An 18338-nucleotide genomic window follows, 5' to 3' on the forward strand; every position below is an offset into this window, starting at 1 on the left:
ATGTATTTTATAACTTTAGCACCTCTCTCTAAACACAGCATGTCAGCAATCACGTTTAACATTGTAAGATTTCTCCTAAAAAGTGTTGTATGTAAACTTTTTTCACAGTCAGTCCGTGCTACTTCGAAGGCTCTGGTGAGGGTTTTTCGTTACATGCCGGAAAACACGACAGACAGGTAAGTGTTACCCACATATTACATTTATCTATTTTTTAATCTGATGTGTGACACAGTCTCAAACATCAATGATGAACACTCACACAACACTTTAGTGTCGGCCCCTCAGAACCAAGAGAGGGCTTCTTTCTAGAGTTGCCGAGAGCCAGAGAACGAGTTTACAATTTGGGCAATTCTTTATATGTCAGTGTAACAATTTATTAATTAAGTGAAAAAGAAATGTAGCATCCCTTTTGAAATCTGAAACATTTCTTTATCACACTTTCACAGTAAGTCATGCACGGAAAGTAAGCAATGTATTGCTTTGGACAGGTGCATCAGCTAAACGTATTTAGACACCTAAAAATCTATTTAAGTGTATGGCTGTACACTAAAATGTCAGCACTGTCGCCTCACAGCGAGAGGGTTCCTGGTTCGAATCCCAGCATGGCCCTTCTGTGTGGAGTTTGCATGTTCTCCCTGTGTCTGCGTGGGTTTTCTCCGGGTTCTCCGGTTTCCTCCCACAGTCCAAAGACGTGCAGGTGTTCGGTTCAGTGATGACTCTAAATTGCCCGTAGGTGTGAATGGTTGTCTGTCTCTGTTCGTCTCTATGTGCCCTGTGATAGACTGGCGTCCTGTCCAGGGTGTACCCGCCTCACGCCCGATGTCAGCTGGAATCGGCTCCAGCCCCCCACGACCTCGACAAGCGATTGAAGATGAATGAATGAATGAATGTTCACCGCTGTACTTAGGCATCAGATAGCCCTGAAATTGCAGCTGTTATACCGCTCTCTTCAAAGCCACCAGACTCTTTCAACAAAAACAGTGATTTTACTTCACAGAACACAGGAGTCTACCTGCCAGATTGTTTGTCTTGTAAATCACTAACTCTTTCTAAACAACAAAGTCACACAAACAATCAAATATGTTGTTTAAGAAGGTGTGAGAGCCCTGGGAAGGTTTGTGTGATTGTAAAACCAAATAAAAATGAAGACAAGACTGAAAGATCCACCCAATCACGTGTGATTGATTAATTCTATGTATAATTTAAAGCAGGTGTTCCCCACCTATCAGAACGGAGACTATGAACAGCAGCAGGGACGCTGTGACTCGTACGCTCGACACTCGGTGGCGCTGAAGCTCCGGCTGCCTCCAGGCGCTCCCAGCAGGCTGCATGTGGAGGAGGATCCTGACGACAGCCTCCACCCACCGCTCAGTGACAGCTACGCATCCACGCCTGAATCCCACGAAGGACGCTTCATCAAGAGAAAAGTCCTGAGGTAATCTTAATAAGACTCATGGAGGGATATGTGCCTGTTCATTCTGCGTTTTTTTAAACTAATTAATTTGTTTCTCAAGTATCATAATACTTTTTACGCGCCAATCCATCTGTGAAAAATAGAGATGAATGAGATATTGTTGGATTGTGTCACAAACACAAAACATCAGGCAAATCATGAAAACATCTTTAACAAATTTGTTCAAATTAAGTCTAACAGTAGCTCAGATATCCTTCAAATATTAACTTTGTTTACAGAAAACTGGAAAAATTTTAAAAATAAACTGAGACGTGTGATCTCAGAAGAGAGAGACACACAAAACAGATGAATTTAAAACAACTGCATCAGAGTTGTGGGTCTGTTGCTTCCCTTTTTTATCTGCACACTGGAAATAATTCCCACTGTTCATTTCTACAGGCCTTACTTTCCATAAAGATGCTATTTTGTGTACAGTTGCCTTTAATTCATTATCATTTTTAATATTGATAATCAAATTTTTTTTCAGTTAGTTGAAAGTCTATAAAATGTCAATAATAATAATTATTATAAAAACGACAAACAAAAAGCAGAACCCTTGGGTGATGTCTTTATAGGTTTTTGTTTCTGACCTGCAGTCAAATAAATCCAAATGTTTTCATCTAAAGTGATTTAAAACTGGAGCAATATTTTACAACCAGTTTTGTCTTTTTGTTTGATAAATGACAAGAATTAATAACTGTCCCAAGTTATCGGTTAGATTTTGTTGATAAAATTGAATTAATAATAGAAACAGGAAATGTCTGACACATTGAAATAAAGACACAGATTTAAAAGAGGCTTCAATTTAAAACTTAACAGCTCTCAGACACAACAGAGGATTTGAATTCACCATGAAGTCAATCACCAAATTAGAGAGAGGAAGCGTTTCGTCCTCTCTGGAGCAAGCCGTTAGAAAAGATCCTTTTTTAAATGTAACAATAATACAAATGTTTTTTTCCACTTTCAGGAAACATAAAGGACAATCGCTCGTCTGCGATGAATCAGTCTACAGTGAAGACTCAGGTAATGCAAACGTCATTGTAATCTATAATTGTACGATAATATTTATTTAAAGATCATTTTCCAAACCCAGGATAGAAAGTGCATCACACAGATCTGCACATTAACAACAATTAATTATCAGGAAACAAAAGAGTGGACCAATATAATATAGACATTTTATAAATTAATAGTCAAAAGTAAATCAATTAAAAAGCTCTGATTAAAAAATATGTTTTAAGAACAGATTTGAAAGATTCTGCTTCTAAAGTTAGAGATGCACCATTTAAATTCCTAAAAGCATTGAACAAGTTATTAGAAGTGCTATCTATTTCGCTGGAAATACAGAATATTATACGCTTTTTTTTTATTATCACAAAGTAACACATTTCACAAAACGTTTCACATCAAAAGTTCCCACAAGAAAGAACATTTCAGCATAAAAACATCAATTAAGACAATAAACACAGTTTTCCTTGTGGTTGAATAACTACTACTGTCTATCCCAGTGCTGAGTTCCTATTATCATGGATAAAACCGTATGAAAGGAATAATCGCAGAGAGAAAAGGTGTAATCCCGTTGGTCACCTGCAGTTTGAGCTGTCTCAGCATGAGTTGAAGGCCTCGGCAGAAGAAGAAGCAGCTCCTGGATATCAGCTTAATCCTCTTAGCTGCTTCTGTTAAGCCCTCTGCCTCCACGGATCACACACCTCAGGAGGAGTGCAAGTCGCCAACATGTACAAAATGTACGGCACTCAGTGGGACGATGATAACGACGATGACAAGGATTGCCTCAACTCCTCTTTTTGGTCTGATGGAGAGCGTCAGGAAGAAGAAGAGAAGGAGGTGGTGAAGCTTGAACGAGTGACCCACGAGGAAAAGTCCAAATCTGTTGCCAGTGCAGAGGACTCCCACCAGAAGGCTTCAGAGGAGGAGGAGGAGGAGATTGAGCGAGTGATCAGCGAGGAAAAGTCCAAACCTGTTGCAGATGCCGAGGACACCCCCCAGAAGGCTTCAGGGGAGGAGGTGAAGACTGTCGAGGAAGACTCAACCCCTGTTAGCGATGCAGAAGACTCTTACCAAGAATCCTCAGAGGAGGAGGAGGAGGAGGAGGAGGAGGAGGAGATTGTCGAGGAAGACTCAAAACCTGTTGGTGATTCTGAGGACTCTTACGGGGAGGCTTCGGAGGACGAGGAGGAGGAGGTGAAGTTTACGGAAGAAGACTCAACTCCTGTTAGTGAGTCAGAAGACTCTTACCAAGAATCCTCAGAGGAGGAGGAGGAGGAGAGTGACGAGGAAGACTCAAAACCTGTTGATGGTGCAGAAGACTCTTTCCAAGAACTCTCAGAGGAGGAGGAGGAGGAGGAGGAGGAAGTGAGGATTGGCGAGGAAGACTCAACCCCTGTTAGCGATGCAAAAGACTCTTACCAAGAATCCTCAGAAGAGGAGGAGAGTGGCGAGGAAGACTCAAAACCTGTGAGTGCAGAGGAATCTTACCAGGAGGATTCGGAAGATGAGGAGGAAGCGAAGATTGGTGAGGAAGACGATACCTCTGTTGTTGATTCCGAGGATTCTTACCGGGAGGCTTCAGAGGATGAGGAGGAAGCGAAGATTGGCGAGGAAGACTTAACTTCTGTTGGTGGTTCCAAGGAAGGGTCCAAACCTGTTGGGGATGCAGGCGACTCGTTCCAGGAGGCCCCAGAGAAGGAAACCCTTGAACTGAACAACCAGGTCAACATCAACGGAGAGAGTTTTGAGGTTGGAAGTAATAACGACTACAAAGAAAGGTGTTGCAGCAGTTCTGATAGCCCTGCTCCAAGTCTGATGACCTCTGGCTACGGCACCTACAGACCGGAGGAGCACGACGGAGGAGACTACAGAGACGACCACACCATAACAGAGTTTGATCAAGACAGTCGGGGAGATCTTTCCGAGATGAGGGACGACGAAGAGGACGATCGTTCAATGTGCAGCTTTGGCGGGTTCTACATCGAACCCACAGAGTCAGGGTTCATTGATGCTCGTCCAGTGAGCGCGTTAGCAGCCGCGGAGCCTGAAGCTAATGTGGCTCGTTGCGGGGATTTCGATCTGCACGAAAAGGTGGACATCACACGCATGAAACCAGAAGAAGACATCGACCAGGCAGCTGAGGAGGAATTTGAAAATGATGTACATGGTGCATCCAATGATAAAGTGACAATTGCAACCTCAGAGGAACAACAATGTTGCAACGCCGTAGTTGAAGGCAGATTCGATGGGAATAATTTGGAAAGAAAGAACAAAGATGGAGTCAAACCATATGAAAGGCTAGAAGAAGAGGTGCCGGACCTTAAAGAAGTTGAGGACAAAGTGGAGGATCCAGACGAGTCTTCAAGCAACAAAGACATCAAGTTTATTGACTCTAAAGTGGATTTCAGCCAGATGACGTTCAACAAGATGTGTGAGGAGTTCGAAGGAAACCTCAGACAGAAGAAGGGTAACTAGTTTCCCATGTCTCTCCAGTGTCAATGTCGGTTAGTTAAAAGGCTACAACTCAAGGGACGACTTCTTCCTAAAAACCATCTCAGATCAAAATAATCTTCCTTACCTTCTTTCTCTGAGGAAGTAACTGCTGAAGGCATTGTGTGTCCATCCATTTGACTCAAGACTCAACCGTTTGAAATAGAAATCCGGTGATTGCAAATTTCTCGGCCATTTTCCGATTTTCCAAAGGTCCTCCCAGCTGATTTCCGAACTATAATTGACATCTCACGCAAAACATTTTGGAACCTTTTCTTTAATGGAGACTTCAGTTATATGTTCATAATTGGGCTGATCGATCAGTGCGTCTCTAGTTTTCACGCTTGTCATTTAAAAAAACATGATGTGATCAAAAGTGTTGACTTTTCATCCTCACAACTGCAGCTGCATCCCTCCAAGGGAAAGTGTTGATATTTGAAGATGTTTTCTTTTCAAATTTCTTTTAAACTCCGTTGAACATAAAATCATTGCTGCTAAGTTTCTGTTCTTTTTTGGGACATAATCGAGTATTTGTAGTTTTAGGTATTGGCCAACAGTTTGTCAGAAATAAGAAGAAACTTATTTTCTTTTGTTTAGATTCAGAAATCTAATGATTCACGATTAATTAGTAAACTAAAGAGATTACCACAACAACCCCATGGTCAAATTTTGAAGAATCTTGCTCATTTTCAGTCAGCCACCAAAAATGGATAAAGCCAAGATCACAGATGCAGTTTCAGACTAAAATTACAGGCAGCCTCATGACTGAAAGGGTACTGGTCCTGGTACTGGAGTCCTTCCTCCAGCTGGAAAACTCTGATTATGTTAAAAACAGGGCTGTAAAACCCTGATAATGTCATTGACTGTTCTGCGTGTTGTTTCTGTGCAGACGCAGCGAGCTGTCTGGAGGAACGACTGGCCGATCTCCGTTTATCCACGTCGGCTCGTCGCGACTTTCAAACGGAGAATGACGACGTAATCAGTCAGAGTGACACGCACAGCTCAGAGACAGAGGGACTCTCTTTCAGCGCCTTTGAATCCTACATGAGAGGCATGGTGGGTAATGTAGTCTCCCAGGAATGTGGTGGCAGACGAGTATCCACAGTTTCTAAAAATCGCTTACCTGTTGTTTGATTTTGGACAGGTTCGAGCTCAAAGTGAAGGCGACCTCAGACCCAAACCCAAATCCTGTGAGTCAACAGAAACCCAACGTACCAATTTGTGTTATTGTGTTTATGACCCTAAATGTTTTTTTATAATTTGTGAAATTTGTTTGGACGTTTCAGTCATCCGACCAGTGATGAGTCAGCAAACCGTAAAGAAAACAGACCCAGTGGCAAAGTAAGTTAAAGATGCAACAATTTACAGGTGCGCAATTCTGGTACAAAGACTCATACCTACATAAAATATGAGAAGAAACCTGATGAACTGAAACTGATGACTCGTTTTTAGTCCTGTCAGATTCCTGTTGATCCGATGGGTGACTGTTGTTTTCTGTCTGCAGGTACTTTCAGTACAAGCAGCTCTGGGAAATGTTTAAACTTCCGGGAGAGAAGGACAGGAGAGATCTCCGCTGGGAGATTAAGGTAGGAAAATATATCATGAATAGGAAAATAAAGTGTATAGAAATGTATAAAAATGTACTCCATTAGTATCAGATGCATACTTCATAATTAAAGTACATTTTGATGGTAAAGTGACCGTTTGGCTTTAACAAGTGTTGTGTTTGTTTACAGGAGCGACTTGCATACCAGCCTCCTCCCGTGAGTATCTCTCCAAATATTCTTTGTAAAGTTGGAACATGTTCTGTGCCAAAATCATTTCTAATCTAAAAGAAAAAAAGTGGGTTTGAAAAGTTAAAAACAAGTTGTAACGGGTGCAATTTAATACCAACGCGTGTCAGCTGCTCCTTCCTGAGGATGCGTGAAGACAAGATCCACGTCCAAGCACGTAGAATAAAATCAAGTTCAGCTGTGAATCCTTAGGTCTGTGCAGTGCTCCTCCAGGCCAGCAGGAGGAGCCAGCAGGGGCAGTCTAGAAGCACCATCAGGCTCCTGAAGGAATTTTACTTCTGAAATAATCAAAAAAAGTTACTTTTCCAGCCCTTCCTCATGGATAATGTGGCTGTGATGACTCTACCTACATTATGCAAGAACCAATGTTCTTTATTTGTGCCGTCTCGTTTAAGACCTGGGTGCTGTCCTGAGTGTAAGGACGCAGCTTTGCAACAAAAGGTTTAATGTAGTGACCCACATATTTAGAACCAGGTTCTGTGATTGAATCCTTCTCACTGATGACGGGTCTACCGGGTGGATTTTCCAGGTGTTTGTGGACTTTTGGGAGCACATAAAAAGATGGAAAACATGGGTGTTGGCATGGTAAAAAAAAATCAATTGTGATCTTTTCCCATATTGAGTAGCTGCTTTAGCACTCTTCCCATGTTGTCCATTGGATTTGATAGGGGCATGGAGTAATACTGAGTATTGTGGCGTACTTTCTCACCTCTGCACAGTCGCTGTCTGAAGTGGGTGTCGGATTTTAGAAATGTATATATTTATCTTTGCCCCGTACACAAACCTTTCCTTGTCAGCACTTTTAATGATGATGTCATCTCTGTCCGACGGCCATTTGAGTGCTTCTGATCCTTTTCTCAGTCAGGTTGTGATGTCCAGTGTTTCCTTCATTTTTTATCTGTTAAAGTCACGAGTGAAGAGTTTTGTGTGAGGAGGGGGAAGTACGGGACTTGGTGCTATCTCCCAAACGTAATGATGGTGTTGAAGGTTTCACTTCTTGTGTGATGGTTAAAAACACACGTGTAAACTTTTCAAATGTGACTAAGTTACTGTTTACCTGAGTGAACATGTATCTAGGTGTTGCAATGTAGCTGATCACACAATACAGGAACGATTGTGATAATTGTGTCATTTTATTCTGGCATGCTATACTTTTTCCTGACTTTTTCAAAATGACAGACTTTTTCGACGTGTTTTACTTTGACTTTTTCTATTTTCAGAACTTTTATTCGACGTGTTTTACTCTGATTTTTATTTTCAGGACTATTTTTGACATGTTTTACTCTGATTTTTATTTTCAGGACTTTTTTCGACATGTTTTACTATGATTTTTTTATTTTCAGGACTTTTTTCGACGTGTTTTACTCTGATTTTTCTTTATTTTCAGGACTTTTTTCGACATGTTTTACTATGATTTTTTATTTTTCAGGACTTTTTTCGACATGTTTTACTCTGATTTTTTTTATTTTCAGGACTTTTTTCGACATGTTTTACTCTGATTTTTTTATTTTCAGGACTTTTTTCAACATGTTTTACCCTGATTTTTTTATTTTCAGGACTTTTTTCGACATGTTTTATTCTGATTTTTTTTATTTTCAGGACTTTTTTCGACATGTTTTACTCTGATTTTTTTATTTTCAGGACTTTTTTCAACATGTTTTACCCTGATTTTTTTATTTTCAGGACTTTTTTCAACATGTTTTATTCTGATTTTTTTATTTTCAGGACTTTTTTCAACATGTTTTACCCTGATTTTTTTATTTTCAGGACTTTTTTCAACATGTTTTACCCTGATTTTTTTATTTTCAGGACTTTTTTCGACATGTTTTATTCTGATTTTTTTTATTTTCAGGACTTTTTTCGACATGTTTTACTCTGATTTTTCTTTTTTCAGGACTTTTTTCGACATGTTTTACTCAGATTTTTTTATTTCCAGGACTTTTTTCGACATGTTTTATTCTGATTTTTTTTATTTTCAGGACTTTTTTCGACATGTTTTACTCTGATTTTTCTTTTTTCAGGACTTTTTTCGACATGTTTTACTCAGATTTTTTTATTTTCAGGACTTTTTTCGACATGTTTTACTCTGATTTTTCTTTTTTCAGGACTTTCTTCGACATGTTTTACCCTGATTTTTTTATTTTCAGGACTTTTTTCGACGTGTTTTACTATGATTTTTTTTATTTTCAGGACTTTTTTCGACATGTTTTACTCTGATTTTTTTATTTTCAGGACTTTTTTCGACATGTTTTACTCTGATTTTTCTTTTTTTCAGGACTTTTTTCGACATGTTTTACTTTGATTTTTTAATTTTTCAGGACTTTTTTCAACATGTTTTACTATAATTTTTTTATTTTTCAGGACTTTTTTCAACATGTTTTACTTTGATTTTTTTATTTTCAGGACTTTTTTCGACGTGTTTTACTCTGATTTTTTATTTTCAGGACTTTTTTCGACGTGTTTTACTCAGATTTTTTTATTTTCAGGACTTTTTTCGACATGTTTTACTTTGACTTTTTTTATTTTCAGGACTTTTTTCGACATGTTTTACTATGATTTTTTTATTTTCAGGACTTTTTTCGACATGTTTTCTCTGATTTTATTATTTTCAGGACTTTTTTTGACTTGTTTTACTCAGATTTTTTTATTTTCAGGACTTTTTTTGACATGTTTTACTCTGATTTTTTTATTTTCAGGACTTTTTTCGACATGTTTTACTGTGATTTTTTTTATTTTCAGGACTTTTTTTGACTTGTTTTACTCAGATTTTTTTATTTTCAGGACTTTTTTTGACATGTTTTACTCAGATTTTTATCTTCAGGACTTTTTTCGACATGTTTTACAATGTTTTTTTTATTTTCAGGACTTTTCTCGACGTGTTTTACTCTGATTTTTCATTTTCAGGACTTTTTTCGACATGTTTTACTTTGATTTTTTCATTTTCAGGACTTTTTTCGACGTGTTTTACTCTGATTTTTCATTTTCAGGACTTTTTTCGACATGTTTTACTCAGATTTTATTTTTCAGGACTTTTTTCGACGTGTTTTACTCTGATTTTATTATTTTCAGGACTTTTTCCGACGTGTTTTACTACGATTTTTTTTTCAGGACTTTTTTTGACATGTTTTACTACGATTTTTCTTTTTTTCAGGACTTTTTTCGACATGTTTTACAATGTTTTTTTTATTTTCAGGACTTTTTTCGACATGTTTTACTACGATTTTTTAATTTTTCAGGACTTTTTTCAACATGTTTTACTATAATTTTTTTATTTTTCAGGACTTTTTTCAACATGTTTTACTCTGATTTTTTTATTTTCAGGACTTTTTTCGACATGTTTTACTCAGATTTTTCAATTTTCAGGACTTTTTCCACATGTTTTACTGTGATTTTTCTTTTTTTCAGGACTTTTTTCAACATGTGTTACTTTGATTTTTTTATTTCCAGGACTTTTTGCGACATGTTTTACTGTGATTTTTTTATTTTCAGGACTTTTTTTGACATGTTTTACTACGATTTTTTTTTTCAGGACTTTTTTTGACATGTTTTGATTTTTGGGGGAATTTTTTCGACATTTTTTATACGCTGATTTTTTTTTTCAGGACTTTTTTCGACATGTTTTACTGTGATTTTTCTATTTTCAGGACTTTTTTGACATGTTTTACTGTGATTTTTTTATTTTCAGGACTTTTTTTGACATGTTTTACTGTGATTTTTTTTTATTTTCAGGGCTTTTTTCGACATGTTTTACTCTGATTTTTTTATTTTCAGGACTTTTTTCGACATGTTTTACTCTGATTTTTTTTTAATTTCAGGACTTTTTTCGACATGTTTTACTCTGATTTTTTTATTTTCAGGACTTTATTTCCACATGCTACACTGACACTTATTATAAAATACGACACGTTCAGAGACAACTTGATGGTTGTTTTAATGGGGCGGCAGTAGCTCAACCCATAGGTGACTTGGTTGGGAACCGTAGGGTTGCAGGTTCAACACCAAGGGTGGACAATGTATGGAGTGTGGACTGGTGGTTCAAGAGGTGTCAGTTCATCTCCTTGGCAGTGCTGAGGTGCTGTTGAACAAAGCACCAAATCCCCAACTGCTCAGGGCGTCAGTCACTGGCAGCCCCCTCGCTCTGACATCTCTCCATGAATAACATGTATAAAGAGGCCTGTCCTTCTTCTGTGTTGCAGCCAAAACCTCGGAGGGTTTACACGCCGAACACCTACATCGTGCCAACAGAGAAGAAGCGCTCGGCTCTGCGCTGGGAAATCAGGAACGACTTGGCCAACGGTGTCCTTCCACACAAATTCAGTTATCAATTTTAGGCCTTTGCTTCATACAACTTTGCGTCTTTTTTTATTATAGCCATTATTTATTGATTGATTTTTTATGCCAAACATAATAAACACATGAAGTAAACATTGCAGTCAGTCAATATATTACAGGTTGTTATGGTAAATCTGTGTAGGGCAATTTAAACGGGTACAGCTGGGTGTAGCGCTGGTCGTGCCAGAGCAGCTTGTCTTCCAGAAACTTGACAGTTTCCAGAGTGAAGACGACTGCTTCATGTTTCAGCATGCTGTGGACGTTCAGACCTGACCAGAGAAAGCACAAAAACATAACGTTCACTTCTACAGACGTTCTTTCAAGACCTTAAAGACTTAATTTGCTACGTGGTTAGGGATGGGAATCCAGAACCAGAATCATACGCCTCTGAGCTCATCGATTTGTTTTATCGATGCTGACATGTTGCAAAATCAGCGACGTCAAACTGGTGTCTACGCTGCTGGAAAAGTTCCAACAAGGAGTCGTCATGGCGGAGAGGAAGAAATGGTCCCATGCTGCATGTTATAATAAAACTAGCACCATGAACCCTCAAAGCAATTTCAGTCAAAAGCAACTGGACTTGGTTATTTGTCAGGAAGACGTTTCACCTCTTAATCAAGAGGCTTCATCAGTTCATGTACGCATCTGACCAGGCTGGGACTGGACCAGGACCAGGCTGGGACCAGGACCAGGACCAGGCTGGGACCAGGACCAGGCTGGGACTGGTCCAACTAACTGGTGTGAGATCCAGGTATTTAACCTCTCAAAAGGCCGATGATGCCACTGGAACCCTTTGTGCTCCAAGTGCCAACGACCGTCGTTGGTGGGAAGTAGGTTTGGACTTCGTTAGCGCTCTATTGAGTCCAAACGACCGTCGTTGGAGTCACAGGAGGCCTTTTGTGAACAGTTGTTCTTTAGACAAGACAAATAACCAAGTCCAGTTGCTTTTGACTGAAATTGCTTTGAGGATAACGACGACCTGGACAAATGAGAACATTCACAGGCTTATAGCACCATAAAGGCTACACTGTGTTCAGATAATTAAAACCTGAGAAGGCCGACTTTTTTCCCTACATGAAAAACTAATCAAGAATCGGAAAAATAAGCAGAACTCAGATCAATAAAGTATTCAAAACAACTCCCATCCCTATCCTGATTGTCTTTAATTAAACATGTTGAAGTTTTAAATAATGGTGTCATGTTAAAACAGCTCGACAGCGACGTGAAGTTGTGAAAATACTTTTTATTACTTCGCTTCTCCAAACTGGTGGCGTGCTAACTCTCATCTAATACACTGATTTTAGAAAAGTCCCTCCACAAAATCAGTCCCCTTGAATGTGGACTTCCAGCGCAGTGCAACAGAGCTTTACCACAAGAAAAGCATGTGCATTACTTCACCTTTTTCCGATAGCGTAAAGAGGAGTTAACTCACCGATGGCTGGGATAAGGTTCACGGTCTTCAGACTCGCTGTCGCCCGAAGGATATTCTCAGGAAACTCTTCACCTCTGAAAGCAACAGGATCATCGTCAGCACATGAGTGAAACCACAGAAGTAAAAGGGTTGTTTTACAGGTGATGATACTCACACGTCGACTATCAACACCGACTCTCCCCAGTGTTTGTGACTGATGAGGTCCAGCAGGTACTGAGGGTCGGGCGAGGGGATGTTCAGAGAGTCAACGAAGTAAAGGTATTGCTAAGGGGGGAAATTAAACAAAGATGAGAGAATAAAGAATAAGACAATTGTGTCATTTTTTAAAAGATCAAAAGTGCTAAATATTCAGTGGTTTGAGCTTCTCAAATGTTAAGATTCACTGCTTTTCTCATGTCTGATAGTAAAGTAAATATCTTGGGATTCGGACTGTTTGTCGGACAAATACAGTCATGGTTTTTTCGACATACTATACTATGGGGCGGTAGTAGCTCAGTCCAGCTGGGAACTGGAGGGTTGCTGGTTCGAGTCCCTGTGTGGACCATGAATGGAGTGTGGACTGGTGGCTGGAGAGGTGCCAGTTCATCTCCTGGGCACTGGAGTGTCTCTCCAGTGCTCGGGGTGCCGGTCACTGGCAGCCCCCTCGCTCTAACAACTCTCCATTAATTGCATGTATATAGGTCCTGTCTATGCATGTGTGTGTATTTCGGGCCTGTGTGTGTGTAACATGAAAAATAATAGAGTGAATAAATAGAATTTCCCCATTCGCGGGACTAATAAAGGAATTCTTCTTCTATGAATTTTTTCGACATACTATACCATAGGTGTGTTTCCATTAGGGTGAAAGTTCAGAAAGTGTCAGGGCACGCCCTCTCACTCGCCGTGTTTCCATAACAAAAAAGGCCCCAGAGGGATTTACCAGACTTTGGAGGGGACTTAACACTGAATGGGTTGTGATCGCCGGTGATCAGCTGATCAGTGATACAGTGCTCTTCCTCAAAGTGAGAAGACAGTACAGAATAGTTTGATTTAAGGTGGCCCGTATGATTCACAACGTTAACTTATGTACAGGTAACATGAAAGAAAACACTCCACGTGATTTGGCTCTGTGCACTTTCAATAGCTCAAGCCAAAGCACAGTAAATAAACATTAATGCTGTTTTAAAACAGACATTAAACGTGGTTTAAGTGTCAGTTACCTGCGTCAGCTTGGAGCTCAGAGCCACTTTGAGACCTTGCACTCGAACCTTCATGGGCAGCATGTAGAAGTAACTGGTCGGGCCTCTGGGTCCGTTCGCCACGCCGCCTGAGACAAACACATCAGCTGTTATCAGACCTTCTCGAATCTATGAGCTGAGAATCACTGGAGATCAAACAAGTGCAGGAAAGAAAACAAGACTAACGCAGTGAAACAACACCGGCGTCAATGTCGCGGCTTGTAAAGATTCATGAAGCTTTCAGAGTTCAGAAGAACTAAAGACAGTCACCTCCTCTCCAGAGCGGCGATCGGATGCTTCCGTGACGAGCTCTTCCACTTCCTTTCTGGTTCCAGGGTTTCCTGCCTCCGCCCCTGACCTCTGACCTGATCTTGGTGTTGGCGTGGCTCTGAGAGGTCAAAACAGCTGTTAGTGAAGTGCATATGTAACTCTGGTTGGTTGACACGCTTCTTCAGGGGCAGTTTCAGATTTCTTTGTGGCATTTCTGACACAGTCTCTCTATTAAAAACTACACATTTCCTTAAGTTATCGAGAGGAGGCTGAAGCCTGAAAGCGTCCAGAGTTACAGCGTCTGACAAAAAACATATTTTTTTAAATGACTGAATCAGAAACTTACAATTCTTTGATAGTTTCTCTGCCATGTTTCGACCTCATGGAGGATATCGAGCCTGAGAGGAGAGAACACAAACACAACTCAGATTTCTGTTGATGTTACACCAGAGCCAACAACAACACTCTCCTGACCAAAGGGAAGGGCTTCATCAATGTGACGTCAGCTTTTTTTTACCTAGGAGGCACCGCAAACACGTCCGGGTGGAGCTGAGCCAAACCCAGCGGCTCGTCTTCCCGGCTCTCCAGAGAGTCCACCCACACCTGAACGGGGCTCAGGTGAGCTGGAACGGCGGCGTCGCACTTCCTCAGAAGAGGCAGCGAGCAGTCTGCGGGAGGAGGGGGACGCTCTGCAGGAGTCAAATACAGGCGGTCAGACTAATACATGAAATAAAATGGACTTGTACTTATAAAGCGCCTTTCTTCTGTCTGACTACTCAAGGTGCTTTCACAGTGTTTGACACATTCACCCGTTCACACAGACATTCACACTGATGGCAGTGGACATCTACAGACCATCTAATCTAATGTAACCATTCACACCACATTTACACACCCATGCGCAGCACAGGGAGCAATTCGGGGTTCAGTGTCTTGCCTAAGGATACTTAGACATGTGGACCAGGGGAGGTGGGGATTGAACTGCCAATCTCTCGAATGGAGGACAACCCACTCTTCCTCTGAGCCACAGTCGCCCTTAAATAGGAACTGTGAAGTCTCCACTCACTTAATCTGGCCGGATCCACCAGGTTGGTGGGCAGCAGTAAATTGGGCGGCAGAGCGCTCTCGCTGGAGAAGGACGAGGCGAACTGAGGAGCAGGAGGAGACAACAGGAAATCACATGGTCTGCTAATCTCATCTTTAGTGCTGAAATGACACAATTATGATCAGACGCCTGTCAGCCCTGCATCCTGAACGCGTAGTTAGGACACAGATACATGGTCCAATAATTTAGATTTTATACCGTTTCACACACAAGCTGTTAAAATAAAAATCACATGTTACCATAGCCAAGACTGATGTTGTTTATTTTGTTAAAATATTACATAACAAAAAATAATAATTTTCTTCTACTTACTACTAACTTTACCAAAATAACTATTTGATTAATATCTATTAATGAAATAGTCAGTTGACAGAAAAGTAACCTGAAGCTTCTCCTTGTTGAGGATTTGCTCATTTTCGGTTTCGTATCATAAATGGAATATTTCGAGGAATTATATTTCAATATTTCAATTTGAAGACGTCACCTTCATCTCTAAATAATGGACATTTTTCATATATATTTCAAATATTTTCTAAACTATATCTGATTGTAACTATATAGAATTGTAATTATATGGAACTTTTAAAATATAAAAAAACAGCAGGGCTCCAGACTAACTTTTTGAATTGGTTGTGGGAGGGGGGGGGATAAAACAACAACAAGATTATGGCTTATATTCTATATGACATATGTATCATCACAACGATACAAAAATATTGATTTATACAACATTTTATTCTGAAAAACATGGAAAATGTAATAAGGTATGTAATGTATGTAATAAGGTATGACATTATGAGTAAAAATGTTATTAGATATAGTCAGGATATTTTATTGCATTATTGTATTTTAGTATATTTTCGATGGAGTTAAGAGCAGATTTTATTACATTTCCAGGCGTTATTACATTTTCGGAAATTCTTGTTAAATCATAGGGTGATATAATGCTGCTGACAGTGTTTTCTGATTTGTGAAGAAATAAAAAGATATGTTTAAAAACCTTTGACTAAAATGTAAACAAAATGAAAGTTTTGAACAGGTGCACCCCCTCGCATTACAGGTGCTTTACTGGTCCAGAAGGCTGTTGTTTCCACCTATAGGAGTAGTTTATATAGAGTAGAATAGAATTACTCTAATGATCCCAGACTGGGAAATTATTTTGTAACAGCAGTAGTGGGTCAGCAAATATATACAGGTATATATTTATATATACAGGTAACCCACAACGGTCAGAGCATTGGTTACTTACAGTCTTTAAACTATTTTTAAAGAGTTTAAAATCACAAACTTGGATAATAGCGAACACAAAACAACACCTTTTTGTATGTTCTGTGGAAATATCCTGCAGCCATAATTACAAAATGAGTTAAATGGATCTTGAATGTATTTGACTCAGTGTTTCCTAAATATAATCCCAGCTTTTCTGGCAATTCATAGGTTCAAAAGTGTGTGTTTTTAATTAGGTTACCTGTATATTACCTGTTCAAAGACTGTAAGTAACCAATGTTCTGACCGTTGTGGGTTACCTGTATATAAACTACTCCTATAGGTGGAAACAACAGCCTTCTGATCCAGAATATCACCTTTAATGGAGGGGGTGCATTTCACGACAGGGGTGCTGAACACGGCACCTGTTTTATTTCCAGTGTTCACGTGTCTGATGTTGAAAATGATAAAAAAATAGCTCATATTTAATTTAAAAAGTGCCTAATTTCCTTATTTAAACACATTTCAGAAAGCGTGTGTGTCAGTAATGAACTGGGGAGGGTTCCCGGTGATATCTGTCAGCTACATAGTTTCATTAACGTGTTCTCCAGCTCACAGGAACGTAACAGCCTCCATGTTCACTCCGGTTCAAAGCTCAAACTCACCCTTTTAGCGACTCCTCTGCCGCAAACCACGACACAGCACCGGAGCATTTCTGCCCACGAGTCTCCCGCAGTCACACAAACACACTTAAAACACTCCTGAATCGTTTTAAACACACATTTGAAACGGAACCAACGACCGTTCGGCAACAACGGAAGGTCGTGGTGTGTTGTGTTAGTGTTGGCGCGCCTTGATGACGTCAGGCGGAAACAGTTGCGACATCTAACGGCTGGAGGTGGAATTATTTTCTTTTATTATTTTATTTTAGTATTTCATTTTATTTTAGTATTTAAGTTTTATTTAAGTATTTAATTTTATTTTTGCGTTTTCATTTTATTTTAGTATTTTAATTTTATTTTAGTATTTAAGTTTTATTAAAGTATTTTATTTTATTTTAGTATTTTATTTTATTTTATTTGAGCGTTTTCATTTTGTTTTAGTACTTTTATTTTATTTCAGTATTTAAGTTTTATTCAAGTTTTTTATTTTATATTAGTGTTTAATTTTATTTTAGCGTTTTCATTTTGTTGTAGTATTTAAGTTTTATTTAAGTTTTTTATTTTATTTTAGTATTTAATTTTATTTTAGCGTTTTCATTTTGTTTTAGTACTTTTATTTTATTTAAGTATTCAAGTTTTATTTAAGTATTTAATTTTAGTTTAGTATTTTAATTTTATTTTAGTATTTAAGTTTTATTTAAGTATTTAATTTTATTTTAGTATTTAATTTTATTTTAGCGTTTTCATTTTTAGTACTTTTATTTTATTTTAGTATTTAATTTTATTTTAGCGTTTTCATTTTGTTTTAGTACTTTTATTTTATTTAAGTATTCAACTTTTATTTAAGTATTTAACTTTAGTTTAGTATTTTAATTTTATTTTAGTATTTAAGTTTTTTAATTTTATTTTAGCGTTTTCATTTTTAGTACTTTTATTTTATTTCAGTATTGAAGTTTTATTCAAGTATTTTATTTTATATTAGTGTTTAATTTTATTTTAGCGTTTTAATGTATTTAAGTATTTTATTTTAGTTTTTTATTATTATTTATTAAGATTTATCTTTGTCTAGTCATTTATTTATTTATTTTATTATTTTACTTTACTGTTTAATTTTAAAAAGAAAAAGAAGAAGAACAATTATACAAAAAAATACACAATTCAGACATAAACTCAACATAAAAAGACAGGGATTTGATTAGGAATAAATTGGGGAAAAGTGGAAATAAATGAAAAATGTGGATTATCCGGGGTCAGGTCTCGGAGGCAGCAGCTTTAGCAGGGGACCCCAAACTTCCCTTTCCCGGGCCACATTAACCAGCTCTAACTGGGGGATCCTGAGGCGTTCCCAGGCCAGCGTGGAGATCTAATCT

General features: G+C 38.5%; 2 protein-coding genes across 2 annotated transcripts in view; one reads left to right on the forward strand and one right to left on the reverse strand.

Moving 5' to 3' along the window:
- The window catches only part of hyls1 (HYLS1 centriolar and ciliogenesis associated), a gene marked incomplete at its 5' end in the record, with an annotated part of 11582 nt that extends 402 nt beyond the window's left edge, over nucleotides 1-11180 (forward strand). Inside the window, 9 exons of the mRNA XM_083930635.1 lie at nucleotides 109-176; nucleotides 1212-1435; nucleotides 2421-2476; nucleotides 5841-6007; nucleotides 6096-6141; nucleotides 6238-6292; nucleotides 6456-6537; nucleotides 6688-6714; nucleotides 10941-11180. Of these exons, the coding sequence (XP_083786761.1) occupies nucleotides 109-176; nucleotides 1212-1435; nucleotides 2421-2476; nucleotides 5841-6007; nucleotides 6096-6141; nucleotides 6238-6292; nucleotides 6456-6537; nucleotides 6688-6714; nucleotides 10941-11075 (860 nt within the window). The 3' untranslated portion in view covers nucleotides 11076-11180. The remainder of the gene's footprint in view (nucleotides 1-108; nucleotides 177-1211; nucleotides 1436-2420; nucleotides 2477-5840; nucleotides 6008-6095; nucleotides 6142-6237; nucleotides 6293-6455; nucleotides 6538-6687; nucleotides 6715-10940) is intronic.
- On the reverse strand, nucleotides 11109-17146 carry mrpl4 (mitochondrial ribosomal protein L4). Its single transcript, XM_083930646.1, has 9 exons — nucleotides 16972-17146; nucleotides 15062-15143; nucleotides 14513-14684; nucleotides 14342-14393; nucleotides 13996-14113; nucleotides 13708-13814; nucleotides 12663-12772; nucleotides 12509-12582; nucleotides 11109-11345 (listed from the first exon to the last, which is right to left on the reverse strand). Exons 1-9 carry the CDS (start codon nucleotides 17017-17019, stop codon nucleotides 11200-11202), a joined length of 909 nt encoding a protein of 302 aa, XP_083786772.1. The 5' UTR covers nucleotides 17020-17146; the 3' UTR covers nucleotides 11109-11199.
- Nucleotides 17147-18338: the final 1192 nt, after the last annotated feature.

Source organism: Echiichthys vipera, assembly GCF_963691815.1.
Source record: "Echiichthys vipera genome assembly, chromosome: 2".
NCBI classification, from domain to species: Eukaryota; Metazoa; Chordata; class Actinopteri; order Perciformes; family Trachinidae; genus Echiichthys; species Echiichthys vipera.

Bases quoted from the DNA above. Each gene is read 5' to 3' on its own strand.
- mrpl4 (XM_083930646.1), bottom strand. From the start codon at position 17,019: ATGCTCCGGTGCTGTGTCGTGGTTTGCGGCAGAGGAGTCGCTAAAAGG. The intron at 12,773-13,707 runs GTAACTGACACT...TTCCCCCCTTAG, and splicing joins TGAGCTCCAAGCTGACGCAG to CAATACCTTTACTTCGTTGA. The intron at 12,583-12,662 runs GTGAGTATCATC...TGTTGCTTTCAG, and splicing joins TCGGTGTTGATAGTCGACGT to AGGTGAAGAGTTTCCTGAGA.